This window comes from Rana temporaria, chromosome 6 (genome assembly GCF_905171775.1).
Source record: "Rana temporaria chromosome 6, aRanTem1.1, whole genome shotgun sequence".
NCBI lineage: Eukaryota > Metazoa > Chordata > Amphibia > Anura > Ranidae > Rana > Rana temporaria.
The window spans coordinates 213,459,535-213,479,411 of NC_053494.1; the positions used below are offsets into that span (position 1 = coordinate 213,459,535).

Genomic DNA, 19,877 nt, shown 5'->3' on the forward strand with positions numbered 1-19,877 from the left:
ATACTTCCTAAGCGTCATGACGTTTTGTACCCTGTAGTTAAAGTGGAGGTTCACCCAAAAACTAAATTTTTAACATTAGATTGAGGCTCGTTTTGTGAAGGGGAATCAGGTGTTTTAAATCAAAGCAGTACTTACCGTTTTAGAGAGCGATCTTCTACGCCGCTTCCGGGTATGGGCTGCGGGACTGGGCGTTCCTATTTGATTGACAGGCTTCCGACGGTCGCATACAGCGTATCACGATTTTCCGAAAGTAGCCGAACATCGGTGCGCAGGCGCAGTATAGAGCCGCACCGACGTTCGGCTTCTTTCGGCTACTCGTGACGCGATGTATGTGACCGTTGGAAGCCTGTCGGAAGACTGTCAATCAAATAGGAACGCCCAGTCCCGATGACCATACCCGGAAGCGGCGGAGAAGATCTATCTCTAAAACGGTAAGTACTGCTTTGATTTAAAAAAAAACACCCGATTTCCCTTCACAAAATGAGCATCAATCTAATATTAAAAATAGTTTTCCGGGTGAACTCCCACTTTAACAGGACAGGAAATAAGGGCAATCTCTTGAGTAGGGACACAAAAACAATAAAAGTCCTTTTTTTAATGAAAGGATAGAAAAAACTGTCATCTTTTTATTTTTCAGGGCCCATAACATGCGGTAATGCATATTTCACATTCATTTGCATGCCTCAACAGTGCACCTTGCTGACAGTCATGCATTGCATCATGCAGTGCACTACCATACTATGCCGCACACAAAAAACGTGTGTTGGGCGCCATTCAAGTGAATTATAGTAATAGAGGGGGAATCTTTCAATGGGGGGGGGGGGGTTTCCCTAATTTGCAGAGATTTACTCTTACTTACTGTTTTGGCAATGGGACAAGTGAGGGGAAATCTGCCCAATGGGACACAGATGGCAAAAAATAAACGTCCAGGGGTTATAACCCTCCCTTACTGTATCCAAAATGAATTTAAAAATTGCATATAGTTCTACTGTAACTGCTTCCTGCCCGCCGTATAGCAAAATTATGTCACTCGTTCTAGGGGGACGTCCTCCCATTCTTGCTCATGAGCATACGGGGGGGTGTGAACCGAGGCAATCGGTGGTGCCTTGGACACAGCGCATCACCGATCTTGGTAAAGAGCCTATGACGTGGGCTCTTTACCATGTGATCAGCACTGACAGCATGTGAGGAGAGGAGAACCAGTAAGCGGCATTCCTCAGTGGGGACATATGCACTGACAATCAGTGATGCCTGTCAATGCCCATCAGTGATGCCTGTCAGTGGCCATCAGTGTTGCCTATCAGTGCCCATCAGTGATACCTGTCAGTGCACATCAGTAATGCCTATCAGTGATGTCTGTCAGTGTCCATCAGTAATGCCTGTCAGTGTCAACCTGCTGGCCCCACTCTCCTGCCAAGTGCCCCCAGAGTGAGCAACTTGCAATGGGGTCACCGGAGCAGTCTCCGTCCCGAGCCACTGCTGTGCGTGTCCATCCACACACAGAGGCGTGGCTCAGCCCCGCTCCCCCTCTCTCTCCTCATTGGCTCACTGGCTGTGGTTGACAGCAGCGGGAGCCATTGAGGAGGAAGAGTCTCGGGAATGCCAAGACTCTTGTGCCCATCGCTGGATCGTGACTCAGGTATTTGTGGCGATGGGACTCAGGTATTTGCCGAGGCTCAGGTCCACACCCTCTCTCTCCCCATTGGCTCTCTGGCTGTGAATGACAGCAGGCGGGAGCCAGTGACTCAGCCAATGAGGAGGGAGAGTCTCGGGAAAGCCAAGACTCTCGTGCCCATCGCTGGATCGTGATGGGACTCAGGTATTTTCCGCGGCTCAGGCCCACACCCTCTTTCTCCCCATTGGCTCTCTGGCTGTGATTGACAGCAGGCGGGAGCCAGTGGCTCAGCCAATGAGGAGGGAGAGTCTCGGGAAAGCCAAGACTCTCATGCCCATCGCTGGATCGTGGTGGGACTCAGGCATTTGGGGCGATGGGACTCAGGTATTTGCCGCGGCTCAGGCCCACGCCCTCTCTCTCTGGCTGTGATTGACAGCAGGCAGGAGCCAGTGGCTCAGCCAATGAGGAGGGAGTGTCTCGGGAAAGCCAAGACTCTCGTGCCCATCGCTGGATTGTGGTGGGACTCAGGCTTTTGGGGGGGCTTCTGTATAGAGAAGGTTATTTTCCTTCATGCATAAATGGCATGAAGGGAAAAAACGTTGAGCTTTTAGAACCCGTTTAATAATACTTATGGTCTAGTTTACATAAAGATTTGATAACTTTCTAACATGCGGACAACAACTTGTCTTCAGCCCAACTCAAGGGATACTAAAAGGTTCCGCTATTATTTTTTTAACTTACCTCCACTGTGCAGCTCGTCTTCTGGGGTCCCTCGGTGGCCCTCGAGGCTCCTCCCTGCATTAGATAACCCCCTTGAAGCTGAGCTCTCCCGAAGGGGGTTAACATGTGGGCGCGCTCCCAAGTCATACACTCAGCGTTTATAGACACCGAGTGTATGACTCGGCCCCGCTCCGCCCATCACCCGCATTGTTGGATTTGATTGACAGCAGCGAGAGCCAATGGCTGCGCTGCTATGAATCTATCCAATCAACGCCAGGACTCCTTGGAGAAGAGGACATCGGGACACGCTGAGCAGGTGATCTGGTTCAGGTAAGTAAAACGGGGGGCTGGTGATTGCCATGCATAGCATAAGGTGAAAAAACACGAACCTTTACAACCCCATTAACACTGTGCGCCTGCTTGAAAAAAAAATACACCATTACTTCCCTCGCTCTCCTGATTTAACCCTGTGCATGTCGTTACCTAATTTGCACCGCGTTAAAAATCGGTTTCCTGCAAATGAGGCTCCATCATGGGATTAGCGTTGCTCGTTTAGTTTAGCCCTTAATCCGGAGATTACGATGTATCGACGGATATAATTTGATGAGTGTTTCTTCTGAAGCCAATTACAGAACAATAAAGAAATTACATTTCGGATAAAACGTGTTTATGTATTTATGTATTTTTTCTCGTTACAGGAGCCAGTGGCTGGACGCCGCTGGAATCTAACGGGAAGCAATGGCTGCAGGTCGATCTAGGAGAAAGATTCAACATTACGGGGGTGGCGACGCAGGGAAGATACGGGAGTTCTGATTGGGTGACGCGATTTAGCGTGATGTTCAGTGACACGGGACGCAACTGGAGACCGTACCACCACGACAACACCATCTGGGTAGGTCTCGTCATTGTATTACCTTTTTTTATTTTAACAGAAGGTTTCTGTGAATTGGTAATTTTTGTTTTAGCCAATCTTTTTCAGAGATGTTTTAATACTAAGGTGTCTGAGTATAAACCATTCAATGTGCGCATATCTTAGCCACCACAAATGTTTGCCATATTGTTTGAAATTATGATTATTTCCTGTGATCGTTAGCTCCATCTAGTGGCCACTTTGCACTTTTGAAAAAAATACCCAGCTATGAATTGAGTGTTGAAGAGTTCCCAGTACAAAAGTTTACAACACTTATGCCGCGTACACACGACCGTTTTTTGGGTTGTAAAAAATTACTTTTTTTTAATGTCATTAACCGTTTAAGGACGGCCTCCTGCACATTTATGTCGGCAGAATGGCACGGCTGGGCACATGCACGTACAGGTACGTCCTCTGCTAGTGGCCAGCCGTGGGTCGCAGGCGACCCGGTCCGAAGCTCCGTGACCGGGACCGCGGGACCCGCGGACCCGATCGCCGCTGGAGTCCCGGGATCGGTCCCCGGAGCTGAAGAACGGGGAGAGCCGTGTGTAAACACACCTTCCCCGTTCTTCACTGTGGCGCCGTCATCGATCGTGTGATCCCTTTTATAGGGATACACAATCGATGACGTCACACCTACAGCCACACCCCCCTACAGTTAGAAACACATATTAGGTCATGCATAACCCCTTCAGGGCCCCCTAGTGGTTAACTCCCAAACTGCAATTGTCATTTTCACAACAAACAATGCATTTTTATAGCACTTTTTGCTGTGAAAATGACAATGGTCCCAAAAATGTGTAAAAATTGTCCGAAGTGTCCGCCATAATGTCGCAGTCACAAAAAAAAATCGCTGATCGCCGCCATTAGTAGTAAAAATTATTTTTTTATAAAAATGCAATAAAACGATCCCCTATTTTGTAAACGCTATAAATTTTGCGCAAACCGATAAACGCTTATTGCGATTTTTTTAACCAAAAATATGTAGAAGAATACGTATCGGCCTAAACTGAGGGAATTTTTTTTTTATATATTTTTGGGGGATATTTATTATAGCAAAAAGGAAAAAATATTGCATTTTTTTTTAAAATTGTTGCTCTATTTTTGTTTATAGCGCCAAAAATAAAAACCGCAGAGGTGATCAAATACCACCAAAAGAAAGCTCTATTTGTGGGAAAAAAAGGACGCCAATTTTGTTTGGGAGCCACGTCGCACGACTCTGCAATTGTCTGTTAAAGCGACGCAGTGCCGAATCGCAAAACCTGGCCGGGTCCATTAGCTGCCTAAAGGTCCGGGTCTTAAGTGGTTAAAAACGACCGTGTGTGGGCTCCAGAGCATTTTTCACGATGTAAAAAATGTCCATTAAAAATTTAGAACATGCTCTAATTTGTCACAACGTTTTTAACGTTGTCGCTTTTAACGTCGTAAAAAATGGTTGTGTGTGGGCTTTAAAAACGTTAAAAAAACGTGCATGCTCAGAAGCAAGTTATGAGACGGGAGCGCTCGTTCTGGTAAAACTAGCGTTCATCAGGCTAGTTTTATCAAGCACATTCATCATGCTGTAACAGACTGAAAAGCGCGAATCGTCTTTTACTAAAACAAAATCAGCATAAGCAGCCCTAAGGGTGGCTCCATCCGCATGGAACTTCCCCTTTATAGTGCCGTCGTACGTGTTGTACATCACCGCACTTTGCTAGAGCATTTTTTTTTCACAATCGTGTGTAGGCAAGGCCGTTTTAACGATCGGGTTGAAAAAAACTTTGGGTTTTTTTAGACCATTAAAAATGTCATTTTTTTACAACCCGGAAAAAGGTCGTGTGTACGCGGCATTAGTTTCAGTCCAAAACCTGATTGTTTAAAAGAATCCAACACGTTTGGGGGAATTGCTTCCCAATTTCCTCAGGGATGTCAGATTGGATGCCTTTCCAACCATTGCACCTTGTTCTTGTCTTGGGCTGCTTCATCTCTGAGGGACTCAAAAGAAGACTTACTGTAGATATCCAGCTTTGGGCTGAGCGTTGAGGAGCGCCTGGTACGAAAGTTCATGGTACTTAAACTTGAGCCCAATTCTTTATTGATCAAGAGAATCCAACACGTTTGGGGGGAACTGCTTCATTGTATTACCTTTTGTTTTATTTTAACAGAAGGTTTCTGTAAATTGGTCATTTTTGTTTTAGCCAATATTTTTTCAGAGATGTTTTAATACTAAGGTGTCTAAGTATAAACCATTCAATGTGCGGATATCTTAGCCACCATGAATGTTTGAAATTATGATTATTTCCTGTGATCGTTAGCTCCATCTAGTGGCTACTTTGCACTTTTGAAAAAAAAATACCACATTATGGCCACTAGATGGAGCTGACACTAAGAGGAGATAATCCTGTGTAGCACCCATTGCTTAGGTAGGTGCTGGAATAGGATTTTTGTTTTGAAGAGTAGGTAAATTTATCCAGGCCTGTTTGTTTTGGTTTGTGTGGGCTGGGAGTGGCTCAGAGTTAGCAGCTGGTGACTCACAGGCAGCGTCACTGAGACCTCCCTCTTTTTTCTAGCGGATTCTAGAAGGAGAGGAGGAGAGGAGAGGTGGAGCTGCCTGGGGTGTTCTAAGGAGCCCTGACCAATCCCCAACCTTGATTGGCAGGGGGCAGGCCTCCTTAAATACCCAGGGTCAGCCCAGCTGGGGAGGCGTTGTCGGGTGAAAGAACTGGAGATGGAGTACTAAGCTGTCTGGGCCCAGTCTAGGGGGGGGGGTGACCTTGGGCCTGGGACTCGGGTGCAGGATGAAGCCTTTTAAGAAAACATGAAGGTTCTGGGCAGGTGGAGCAAAGAGGGCAGCAGGAGCTAGTACTGCCAGGCCAGTCTTCAGGAGGGATCCACCGGTTGCAGCCAGGAGGGCTGGTGAGTGACATGCACAGTCGTGAGGACTGGGGAGGCATGCCTAAGAGGACTGGGAGCATGCAGTCTGAGATGGGTGAAGAGCCAGTGGAGAGGACTGTGATGTCGGGCAGCTGCATTCAGGAGGGCTGACTGGGCAGCAGTAGTCCATCTGTAGGACAGCTAGCACTATAGACTTTATACTTCCTGCTACACTATAGGGACCCACGGTCCCTGCCTGCAAAGGGCAGTTGCTAAGCCAGTGTCAGGCCTACCCTTACATGTGCTAGCTGGTCCTGAGAATTAAGAGTTGTGCAGGAGGAAGGAATAGGAATAGTCTGCAAGCAAGCAAGGAAAGTGCGACCAGGGCGACGTGGAATTTGAGGAAAGTGGCTAGTCGGCCTCACGTCCTTGCTTCGCTCGGCCTCCTGGCTCTTTTTTTTAACATCCTCCAATCCACGGGGATGTTAAGGAATGAGCCTGGATGCCGGCCGAGGTTCGGAGATTTCCGGCGGCAAGGATTGTGCCTGCGCAGTCCTTACAGGAACCATCTGGATAGGGGAACCATACCGACAAGTCACCGGCCCTGATAATCACAGGGGGTCTTATGCCTCGTACACACGGCCGGATTTTCCGAGAAAAAAAAGGCCGACTGGCTTTTTTTCTCGGAAAGTCCGGCCGTGTGTAGCCTCCATCGGAATTTTTTTGTCGGAAGTCCGACGGACCCAAGATAGAGAATCTGTTCTCTTTCTTTCTGTCGGACTTCCGCAGACTTTTGCACGGTCAAAAGTCCGACCGTGTTTACAAGGCATAAGAGTACCTGGCTACCCCCCTGGTGGTAGTGTACCACGGCCTAAAAGGTTGTGGAGCACTTACAGAGGGATTTGATGGATGGATGCATTTCCATTTCTCTGAGTTAGACACAATGAGGTTGACATGTCTTCTATGGTTAGATTTCTTCATCAGAAAAAAAAAAAATACAAAAGTTTTATTTATCGTCGGAGAGCTTTTGCTAAAAGGCGCTAAATGCGTTTTCTTTCTCATTGTATCGTTGACATTAATGCAAATTGAGCCCAGACGAGTCGATGGTGTGGTCTTCCCTAAAAGCCACACTTTCTTCTCTTTTAGTCAAAGGAAGCAGACTAAAAAGGATTTTTCCTTGCATCTATATGTCTCGGGGAATATTAAAGTCGGTGCCGCTTACAGCGCCTCTGGATTGAAATGGATGGCGAAGGAGTGCGCCATCAATTATGCAGCATTAGGAGTTTTCAAGATGCTTTATTGTACAGGACCTCCTGCGATGCGGCTCTTAATAATGCCACACATTTAGCTGCCTTCTTGAGCTGCACTTACTTTCATCCTCTTGCAATATGTGGAATTTCCATTTAGATGCTTGGTGTGGGGTTTTTATTTTTGTTCTGATGATTCAACTTAGAAACCTGAAAAGTTTCAAAGTTTTTATCTACGTTAAAATTAGTCTGTCGGGGTCGAAGTATAGAAGGTAAATCATGTATTGGAATGTGGCTCAAGTGTCGTCAATAGATCTGGCACCTCATCCCAAATAATTGTTAGAGCAAAAAAAAGGGATAGAGAATTGGGATTATGATGGTGCCAAGGCAATAGAGATTATAATTAGTACTTAAAAAATATTATTATATTATTTTATAAATACAAAAATATTTCTGACATACAATAGGTGTATTAAGAAAGCAGAGCGATAGTATACATTTAATACTGGCCAAGGTATTGACGGCCTACTAAGGTTACAAGCAGGCCCAGACTGGCCATAGGGCAGACCGGGCTTATGCCCATGGGCCGCATGTCACGTCTTCCCCCAGTGTAACATGCAGGGGCTCCAGAACTGTTAGGGGGGGTGTCTGTGTAACAAACTGTGGGGGGCTGTGTAATGTAATAGGGTCCAGAGGTGCAGGGTGCTGTGTAATGTAAAGGGGCCCAGAGGTTCAGGGTGCTGTGTAATGTAAAAGGGTCCAAAGGTGCAGGGTGCTGTGTAATGTAAAAGGGTCCAGAGGTGCAGGGTGCTGTGTAATGTAAAGGGGCCCAGAGGTGCAGGGTGCTGTGTAATGTAAAGGGATCCAGAGGTGCAGGATGGTGTGTAATGTAAAAGGGTTCAGACGTGCGGTGCTATGTAATGTAAAGGGGTCCAGAGGTGCGGTGCTGTGTAATGTAAAGGGGTCCAGAGGTGCAGGGTGCTGTGTAATGTAAAGGGGTCCAGAGGTGCAGGGTGCTGTGTAATGTAAAGGGTCCAGAGGTGCAGGGTGCTATGTAATGTAAAGGGGTCCAGAGGTCAGGCTGCTGTGTAATGTAAAGGGGTCCTGGGATACAAGGTACTGGAACCCCACATCCCATCATTAACCGCCGCCGTGAAGCGCTGCCCCCCCCCCCCAAGCTGCTCAGTCTAAAATGCCCGGGCCTATGTTTTTGCCCCTGTCCGGGCCTGGTTACAAGTCAATGATCCCTACATGTTTCGCCAAACATTGACTTCTTCAGGGAATATAGTAGTAACCAGTATTGTATAAATGGCTCCAGGTACCTCCAAGAAACTGATCCGACTTCAGGACCGCCTCACGGCTGCAATCCAGTACCGTACGAATATGGCTGCAGGGGGCAAACGAGGACAATTATATCATTAAAACTTAGTTCAGGTACAGGGGCGCCGGTAATGACCAAAAATAGCAAAACTAGCAAACGTAGATGAAATGGAAACAAATCCTGATCGGATTAGCTGAAATATCGCTAGTACCAGGGCCGATCCTAGGCAGGGTGCACAGGGTGCATTGCACCCAGGCACCTGCAGAGGTGGGGGCGCCGAACATCTAACAGACTTTCTAACAGAAGCCATCTCTGTGTCCATCAGAGAGGCCACCCCTCCAGGTCCCAATAAAGTACTCTGCTCCTCTTCCTGTATTTTGTTTATTGTTAAGAGATCATGTAAGGATCCCAGGCTAATGAAGACTTCGTGGGGAAGCATCTCTGTGGTTGAGTCATTGCCATAGAAACATTTGTAAAAGGGAGGAGTTGGTAAAAGTATGACGCCCATGTGGGGGCACCAGAAATATTTCTGCACCCAGGCGCCTGTGACCCTAGGATCGGCCCTGGTTAGTACACAAGCCTGTGTCTGAGTATATAACCCAGCTATGGGGATACGAGTGGTATGGCAAATCACCATGCAGGTGTTAATTGCCAGACAAACAGCCAAGTAGATGAGTGGATAGAGCAATGGCGCCCCAACCACTGGTATCCCCATAGCTCGGTTACATACTCAGACCAGGCCACTTGGTCCGGGGCTGAAGTGGTTAAGGTAAAAACACGTCAGACATCTTGGCTTTTCCCTACTCTATCCTAAAAAGGCAAAACATAAAAGTTGGCCTGAGTTGGGATTTAAACCAACCACTTTCTTGAAACCGTATTGAAAAACTTGTAAGTAAGCTATAATTTCCCTCTAAGTACCCAGAATTACAAACACGGGCTATTTCTCTTCTAGGACTCACGCCCATCCGCCATCTGTCAACAGATCCACAATACTAATTAAACATGCAATTTCCAAACTTGGCACCTCCACCGCAAATAAACTATTTCTGATTGAGAAGTGGGCTGATTGGGTCCGGATGTTGGGGAAGACGGGGGGGGAGGGGGTTGTAAAGCTTTTCTCTAAACAAACGGATCATTAGTTTGCTCTCGGCAAACATTTGGCGCAGATTAGCCAAGTTAGTTTACAGAGATAAACGGTTTGTCAACAGCGGAACATGGCGCTGTGCGCCCTCCGTGACCGCGGGATGGCAAGAATAATGTTTAATTTGTCTTTCCAAATTCATTCTCGTTCTTCATCTTTAAGGCTACGTTCAAAATTTGTGCGTCGGGAATGTCAACAAAATTGTGCGCTTTCCCCGTCAGACAGAGAAATGCGTAGTATGCGCGGTGGTGCCATAAATTCTTAACCACTTGACCTCCGTAATATCTACCCCACTTTATGACGAGGCAATTTTTTGCAATACGGCACTGCGTTACTGACAATTGCGCGGTCGTGCGACGCTGTACCCAAATAAAATGGCCTTTTTTCCCCCCCCATAAATAGAGCTTTCTTTTGGTGGTATTTGATCACCTCTGCGGTTTATATTTTTTGCGCTATAAACAAAACATTTTTTTTACTTTCAGCTAGCGAACAAAAACCCCTTGTGGTGGACTTTTAAGGCATGGGAAGAGTATAAAAGTATTTAAATAAAATATTAATTTATTAAATGTATTGTATAACACAATTAAACATATAACATATGGAATGCATCTATAACATTGTCACCATTTGTACATATAATAATATACAGTACTCTTGCGCCCAACGTGTTTCGCAGTATACGTAACTCCTTCCTCAGGGGTATGAATTGGCAAGAGAAATTTATATTCTGAAATGAAATATATTGAAAAAGAGAGTAAATATATAATTTTTTTTCAATATATTTTATTTTAGAATAAAAAATTTCTCTTGCCAATACATACTCCTGAGGAAGGAGATAAAATATTACGTGTTTCGGAGTTCACATAGCTCCTTTCTCAGGGGTAAGTATTGGCAAGATAAATGTATATTCTAATATGAAATATATTGAAAAATATATATATTTACTGTCTATTTCATATATATACATAGCACACCCCCGAACTCTGCACGTAGCACATCCCTAAACTCTGTACTATGTACCAAGCACACCCACGAACGCTGCACATAGCACACCCCTGGGAGGAGGGGGGGTTTTGGTGGTTGTGGTTGAGTTCCTTCACCTATTTTCAGAGAAAAAAAGCCCTGGGTATATGTATTTACTAATGCTGATGTAAATTTAAAAAAATGTATCGATCAGCCAAAATGCAACCATCACACTTTTAATCCTTTACCTTTCCTGATCCATCAGTCAACTGAGATAGATCACATACAGTACATCGGCACATATTTATGCCGTCGTAGCGTATCTAATATACGCTATGCCGACGCAGCGCAGAGAGGCAAGCACAGAATTCACAAAGCACTTGCCTCCCAAACTGCGCTGGGTTTCCTTGGCGTAATCCGGCGTAGGTGGAAGTGGGCGTGAGCCATGCTAATGAGGCGTGACCCCATGCAAATGATGGGCCGAGCGCCATAAAGAAACGAATAACAGACGGCGCATGTGCCGTCCCGTGGCCGCATCCCAGTGCGCATGCTCAGAATCACGTCGGAACGAATGCCTAAGATACGCCGGATCACTGCCTACGACGTGAACGTAACCTACGCCCAGCCATATTCACGTACAACGTAAACAACGTAAAATACGATGGCTTGAGTTCCCTAGTCCATACCTTTGCATGGGTTGCGCCTCATATATGGAGAATAACTTTACGCCGGACGTACGACTTACGCAAACTGCGTATATTATGCGTCGGGCGCAAGTACGTTCGTGAATCGGCATATCTCCCGGTTGTAGGAAGCCTATTTTTAGGCGTATGTCAGCTTGTGGGCTCGGCGCATAGATACGACGGCGCATAGTTACACTTACGCGGCGTATCTCGAGATACGACGGCGTAAGTGCTTTGTGAATCCGGGCCAAAGTGTTTAGGAATTGCTTGGTATGCTGCAGTCAAGATAAACAACTGCCGGTGTGGACTTGTACATTTAAAATCATGAATTATAAGACACGGTTTGTCATTCTTCACCTTTTGACTTGGCATTAAGCTATTGAACTCATCTAATGTGGAGAATTCCGATAAGTGGAAACAATGGATTTTTGCCTCCCTGAATTATAGTTTCAGCACTTTTATGGGCCACTGGGACACACAGGACAAACACAGCAAAATAATTGGACGGCAAAAAGTCAGTACGCTACTGCAAATCTGGCATTTTATAAATAACACTAAACTTGTATACATTTCTCACTGCGCTGACACCCCCGGAAATGTTAACTGTCCCCAAAATATTTGCAGTAGATAAAGGGGTTTTGTTCCTTTCAATGAGAGGGTTTTCTGATTTTAAGACTAGTTTGTGAACAAAAAATAAATAAAAAATATTCATGTAGCACCCTCCTAGTTAGGTAGCTAGTAGTATTGATGTAAATGTAGTTTTTGGCTCCTGTGGAGCCAGAGGAGCGAAGTTTGATTGTTGTTGGCTGTTCTGGTTTCTGCTGGTTGCAGGTTCAATTGCTTACCCCTGGTTTCTGGTAAGTTCCAGAATTTAATGGGTTGGAAGAGACCCATAACTTGCATATTTAAAGAACCTCAGCCAATCTCTGGTAGGAGTGAGGAGGCTGAGGAGTGTATAAATAGGCTGGGGCCTAGAACAGCTTACCTATGTGGAGAAGACTCCTATGTGGAGAAGACCCAGCCCTCTGGGTCATTGAGCTCAATCTTGCTGGAGGCTTTTGGGGTCCCAGCTCAGAGATAGTCGGAGAAGCCATGTCTGGAGTTGCTAGGAGCAGTTTGGAGAAAGTCTACAGAGGATTTGGCCTGGAGGCTCACAGCACAGAAGCTGGCTGGTAACTGAAGGAAAGCATTTAAGTACACAGGGCACAGTAATACATGTCCAAAAAAAGATCCTAGAGACTGTTCATGTTAACCCTTGGAGAGACTGTTCTAGATTTGTTGGCTCAGGTTTGTCCTTGCATTGGAGTCCACTGAGTCGTAGTTCACATATTACAAGTCTCAGGAAGGGTTTCACCCGAAAGAGTAAGTCATAGCTAGAGCGTGTCTTCCATTATATGTTGCACACAATTTGGAGTATCACAAGGTCTACCCCATACCCTACCCAAGTTCTTCAATCAATATATCTAAAAAAACACTTCCTGTCTGGTTCATGTGTGGAGAGCTTGGGTAGCCTGGATACTTGTGCCCACTCGGGAATAGAACTTAGGACAGACAGCGCGACCCACTACTTTCAGTTTTGTGCATTTGGCTCCAGTTGCAAGACATCTCTTTCCCAATAACTTGGTCACCAGCTACAGTCATTACAAAGACAAAGGTTGGCTTTGACCTTATTGGAGGGATCACTTACAACTTACGTGACCTTAGCTTCAAAGGCTAGAAAGGTGACAACACACAGTTAAGTAGGAAGGAACATCATTTATCAATTACAGGCTAATGATGAGATTCAGCTGCACAGTGATAGGATTTGAAATGATATCATATGTGATTGTTACAAGTATAAATTGATGATAGGCCTTCTTTAAATGCCAACATGACTGATCGGTATTAGGAGCCCAGTCACAGGGCGCCAGGGACCAGCCTGAGTATTAAGATGGCGGCCGGAGCACAGGGACACAGGAAATCAAAATTAGGATGGAGCTGGGGGTGACAAACACTGGCGCAGGAATTCATTCCCCCAAATGTTGCGCTCGGGGCAGGGGTGTATTTAGGTTTTGTGCTGCCCTAGGCCTGACGAAACTCGCACACCCCCTACTTTATATATGACGCATCCCTTCCTGTCAAGACTACACCCCTTCCTTTTTAAGACCCGCCCTGTCAATTTCATGGTATGAGGACAGAGGTACGCGGTGGGATGAGGACAGGGTGGGACGAGGACAGGGGGACAGGGTGGAATGAGGACAGGGGGACAGGGTGGGATGAGGACAGGGGGACAGGGTGGGATGAGGACAGAGGGACAGGGTGGGATGAGGACAGAGGGACAGGGTGGGATGAGGACAGAGTGGGATGAGGACAGAGGGACAGGGTGGGATGAGGACAGGGGGACAGGGTGGGATGGGGACAGGGTGGGATGAGGACAGAGGGACAGGATGGGATAAGGACAGGGGGACAGGGTGGGATGAGGACAGGGTGGGATGGGATGAGGACAGGGGGACAGGATGGGATGAGGACAGGGGGACAGGGTGGGATGAGGACAGGGGGACAGGGTGGGATGAGGACAGAGGGACAGGGTGGGATGAGGACAGAGGGACAGGGTGGGATGAGGATAGAGGGACAGGGTGGGATGAGGACAGAGGGACAGGATGGGATGAGGACAGGGGGACAGGATGGGATGAGGACATGGGGACAGGGTGGGATGAGGACAGGGTGGGATGAGGACAGAGGGACAGGGTGGGATGAGGACAGAGGGACAGGATGGGATGAGGACAGAGGGACAGGATGGGATGAGGACAGAGGGACAGGATGGGATGAGGACAGGGGGACAGGGTGGGATGAGGACAGGGTGGGATGAGGACAGGGTGGGATGAGGACAGGGGGACAGGGTGGGATGAGGACAGGGTGGGATGAGGACAGGGGGACAGGGTGGGATGAGGACAGGGAGACAGGGTGGGATGAGGACAGGGGGACAGGGTGGGATGAGGACAGAGGGACAGGATGGGATGAGGACAGAGGGACAGGATGGGATGAGGACAGAGGGACAGGATGGGATGAGAACAGAGGGACAGGATGGGATGAGGACAGAGGGACAGGATGGGATGAGGACAGGGGGACAGGGTGGGATGAGGACAGGGTGGGATGAGGACAGAGGGACAGGATGGGATGAGAACAGGGGGACAGGGTGGGATGAGGACAGGGGGACAGGGTGGGATGAGGACAGGGTGGGATGAGGACAGGGGGACAGGGTGGGATGAGGACAGGGGGACAGGGTGGGATGAGGACAGGGTGGGATGGGATGAGGACAGGGGGACAGGATGGGATGAGGACAGGGGGACAGGGTGGGATGAGGACAGGGGGACAGGGTGGGATGAGGACAGAGGGACAGGGTGGGATGAGGACAGAGGGACAGGGTGGGATGAGGATAGAGGGACAGGGTGGGATGAGGACAGAGGGACAGGATGGGATGAGGACAGGGGGACAGGATGGGATGAGGACATGGGGACAGGGTGGGATGAGGACAAGGTGGGATGAGGACAGAGGGACAGGGTGGGATGAGGACAGAGGGACAGGATGGGATGAGGACAGAGGGACAGGATGGGATGAGGACAGAGGGACAGGATGGGATGAGGACAGGGGGACAGGGTGGGATGAGGACAGGGTGGGATGAGGACAGGGGGACAGGGTGGGATGAGGACAGGGTGGGATGAGGACAGGGGGACAGGGTGGGATGAGGACAGGGAGACAGGGTGGGATGAGGACAGGGGGACAGGGTGGGATGAGGACAGAGGGACAGGATGGGATGAGGACAGAGGGACAGGATGGGATGAGGACAGAGGGACAGGATGGGATGAGAACAGAGGGACAGGATGGGATGAGGACAGAGGGACAGGATGGGATGAGGACAGGGGGACAGGGTGGGATGAGGACAGGGTGGGATGAGGACAGAGGGACAGGATGGGATGAGAACAGGGGGACAGGGTGGGATGAGGACAGGGGGACAGGGTGGGATGAGGACAGGGTGGGATGAGGACAGGGGGACAGGGTGGGATGAGGACAGGGGGACAGGGTGGGATGAGGACAGGGTGGGATGAGGACAGGAGGACAGGATGGGATTAGGACAGAGGGACAGGATGGGATGAGGACAGGGGGACAGGCTTTTTTGCCACCCCCCGCAAAGTGCCGCCCTAGGCCTGGGCCTTGTCGGCCTAGGCCATAATACAGCACTGGCTCGGGGCCACAGTCCCCCTCGCACACATGCTACACCACTGTTTGGAGGCTTCCGTGGATGGACAAGAATCACTTGGGGGCACTTGGGAGAAGAGACTTGTCTAAGGTTTGGTGCAGTGGTGGAGCCAGATTTATGACACAAGTGAGAGGACCAGCAATTGAATAGAGACACTATTCATCCCAAAGAGGTTGGTGGACCTCTTGTGACCTTAGCAGGCTTATTCCAGTTTTGTCCCTAGGACCTGGTTTAGGTAAAGTAAGGGGTTGGGCTGGTCCAGTTTGGCCGAAGCTGGATATATTATAGAGAGGTTGGTTCCAAATGTTACAAAACGTAGGCCCCATTTTGTGGAACATGCTGGGTTGTTGCTAGGCGGGGACGCCAGATGATTTTGTTGGGAGTATGTCTATATTATTGAATATATGTGTTGGGAGTGAATTTGCTCCTCTTGTTTTTTTCAGGGAGATAGGGATTTTGGCGTCCTCCTTGCAGTATCAGCTTCTGTGGTTTTGGACTCTCCCCAATTTTTGATACTTTAGGGCAGCGATGGTGAAGCTTGGCACCCCAGATGTTTTGCAACTACATTTCCCATGATGCTCAACTACACTGCAGAGTGCATGAGCATCATGGGAAATGTAGTTCCAAAACATCTGGGGTGCCAAGGTTCGCCATCACCGCTTTAGGGTTTCTACATCATTTTAATTTCCGTCAACTGGTGCCATCTGCCCTGAAAACGATTGGTTCTTCATTTAGATCTTCTATTATCTGCCATATCTAAAGATCATACGAGAAAGTGGATCCTGAGAAAGCAAGAATGTATGTGAAACACGTTGATCCACTGGATTCTATATGATATATATTGTACATTTAATATGGCGACTGTAAGGATATGGCATTTTATTGTATTTCAATTTATCAATTAATTCATATATTTTTTAACTCTACTTTTGTATTGGCACATTTAAATCCCATTTTCCAGTCTCTCTTTTGGCTGACTATTAGTTCTGTAATTTACACAGTTGGTTCAAAGGATAGATCCCATGAAGCCGCACATCAATGTAGACACACTGATATTGGAATGAATGGCAGTCTCAGACTGAGTTCCTGCCAGGCCATGCCCCCAACACCTTTCACTCCACCCCTCGGAGCTTAATCCCCACATGGTTTGTAACGGACCTGCACCTCGTTGCTGACCTAACAGGGAACAAGTCTGGTATGGGAGTATGTTCTGTACCGGGCCTGGACCCTTCTGCTGACCAAGTGGGGCCTGGATCCGGTATCAGAGTATGGTCTGTACTAAGCTTGGACCTGCTTGCTGACCCAATGGGGCTCATGTCCGGTATGGGATTATGATCTGTACCAGACCCAGACCTGATGGACCTGCATCTCAATGCTGACCTAATGTGGACCAAGTCTGGTATGGGAGTATGTTCTGTACCAGGCATGGACCCTCCTGCTGACCCAGTGGGACCTGGGTCCGGTATCAGAGTATGGTCTAGGCTTGGACCTGCTTGCTAACCCAATGGGGCTCATTTCCGGTATGGGATTATGGTCTGTACCAGACCCAGAACTGACAGACCTGCACCTCGTTGCTGACCTAATGGGCACCAAGTCTGGTATGGGAGTATGTTCTGTACCGGGCATGGACCCTCCAGCTGACCCAGTGGGGCTTGGGTCCAGTATCAGAGTATGGTCTAGGCTTGGACCTGCTTGCTGGCCCAATGGGGCTCATTTCCGGTATGGGATTATGGTCTGTACCAGACCCAGAACTGACAGACCTGCACCTCGTTGCTGACCTATTGGGCACCAAGTCTGGTATGGGAGTATGTTCTGTACCGGGCATGGACCCTCCAGCTGACCCAGTGGGGCTTGGGTCCAGTATCAGAGTATGGTCTAGGCTTGGACCTGCTTGCTGGCCCAATGGGGCTCATTTCCGGTATGGCATTATGGTCTGTACCAGATCCAGACCTGACGGACCTGCACCTCGTTGCTGACCTAATGGGGACCAAGTCTGGTATGGGAGTATGTTCTGTACTGGGCATGGACCCTCCAGCTGACCCAGTGGGGCCTGGATCCGGTATCAGAGTATGGTCTGTACTAGTCTTGGACCTGCTTTCTGTCCCAATGTGGCCCAGGTCCAGTATGGGAGTATGGTCTGTATTCCCCCATCAGTGGCCCTGGTCCTGAGCAGACAGATTTATTCAGCGCTGGACTTGAGAGATTAAAAAAAAAAACATCTTATTTTTCCTGGCAGAATACATAATAAATCCAGTTTTGGGCTGGTTACTTGTTTGCGTGCTTGAGTCACATATATCACTACTTACCTGCACAGAAGAGGCAGCTGGATAACAATCTTCTCCAGATCTCCAGAGAGAAAATAGCAATTTCTAGTATCTCCTAAATGGGACACGGGAGGGAAGAGAAAGTGGCTATTTATAGGACAATAAATTTGGTTCCTGTAATAAAATCAATTCAGCCCGATCCCACGCTGAACTTGGTGATAATAATATGACAAAATACCAGCTTTGGGTTTCCGGCTTGAAAATCAGCCCTGTGGTATATTTATGATGAGGGAATAATGAAAAATGTGCATCAGTGGCACTTTGCTGATCCTTTATTCTTCGGGGGTCGGCGGTCCGTTTTCTTTGCCCTTATTAATAATACCAATTATATGTATTTTTTACATTACCTTCCCCAGCCCCAACACACTAAGCCTACAGGTTGGTATTTTAATAATATATAATATGAAGAGATAAAATATTAACCTCTTCCGGACCGCCGCATGTACATTTACGTCGGCAGAATGGCACAGACAGGCACATTGGCGTACCTGTACGTCCCTGCCTAGACGTGGGTCGGGGGTCCGATCGGGACCCACCCCCCCGGTACATGCGGCGGTTCCCGTGGCTTCAGGAGCGATCCGGGACGAGGGCGCGGCTATTGGTTTCTAGCCGCTCCGTTGCGATCGCTCCCCGGAGCTGAAGAACGGGGAGAGCCGTATGTAAACACGGCTTCCCCTTGCTTCACTGTGGCGGCGCATTGATCAAGTGATCCCTTTTATAGGGAGACTCGATCGATGACGTCAGTCCTACAGCCACACCCCCCTACAGTTGTAAACACACACTAGGTGAACCCTAACTCCTACAGCGCCCCCTGTGGTTTGGTTAACTCCCAAACTGCAACACGACCGCGCAATTGTCTGTTAAAGCGACGCAGTGCCGAATTGTAAAAACCCCTTGGGTCATTTAGCAGCATATTGGTCCGGTCCTTAAGTGGTTAATAAATATAAAAAATATTAACATTTTTAATATAGGTGCTAACGTTTTTTCATTTTCCCTTTTGCACTTATGTTAAAAATCTGCATTTTTTTGCTAGTAATTACTGTAACCCCCCCCCCCCCCCCCCCAAAAAAAAATAAAGGGGCAGATCCACAAAGCGAGTACGCCGGCATATCTACAAATTACTTTCAAATTTCCCGCGTCGTATCTTTGTTTTGAATCCTCAAAACAAGATACGACGGCATCTGGGTTAGATCCGACAGGCGTACGGCTTCGTACGCCTTCGGATCTAAGATGCAATTCTTCGGCGTCCGCTGGGTGGCGTTCCCGTCGTTTTCTGCGTCGGGTATACAAATTAGCTATTTCCGACGATCCACAAACGTATGAGCGGCCGTCGCGTTCTTTTACGTCGTCTCTAGTCGGCTTTTTTCGGCGTATAGTTAAAGCTGCTGTTTGGTGGCGTACTCAATGTTAAGTATGGCCGTCGTTCCCGCGTATAATTTAAAATGTTTCTTTCGTTTGCGTAAGTCGTCCGTGAATCGGGCTGGACATAATTTACGTCCACGTCAAAACAATGACGTCCTTGCGACGTCATTTAGCGCAATGCACGGCGGGAAATTTAGGGACAGCGCATGCGCAGTTCGTTCGGCGCGGGGAGGCGCTTCACTTAAATGAAACACGCCCCCCTACTCGCCGATTAGAATTAGGCGCCGTTACACCGCGAGAGATACACTACGCCGCCGTAACTTACGGCGCAAATTCTTTCAGGATTCAAACCAAAAAAAGTAAGTTACGGCGGCTTAGCGTATCTCAGATACGCTGCGCCGGGGCAGATCTTTGTGGATCTGCCCCAAAGTATCTAAAAGCAGAGGCCCTGTAGAATAAAATGGTGGTAGTTTAGTTTTTTTTTATGTTGAACGATATTTG

General features: G+C 48.0%; 1 protein-coding gene across 1 annotated transcript in view; it reads left to right on the forward strand.

Annotated features, from left to right (window-relative positions):
• The window catches only part of CNTNAP5 (contactin associated protein family member 5), a 373,233-nt gene that overhangs the window by 9,499 nt on the left and 343,857 nt on the right, over positions 1–19,877 (forward strand). The window contains exon 2 of the mRNA XM_040358233.1: positions 3,034–3,227. Coding sequence (XP_040214167.1) covers positions 3,171–3,227 — 57 coding nt within the window. The 5' untranslated portion in view covers positions 3,034–3,170. The remainder of the gene's footprint in view (positions 1–3,033; positions 3,228–19,877) is intronic.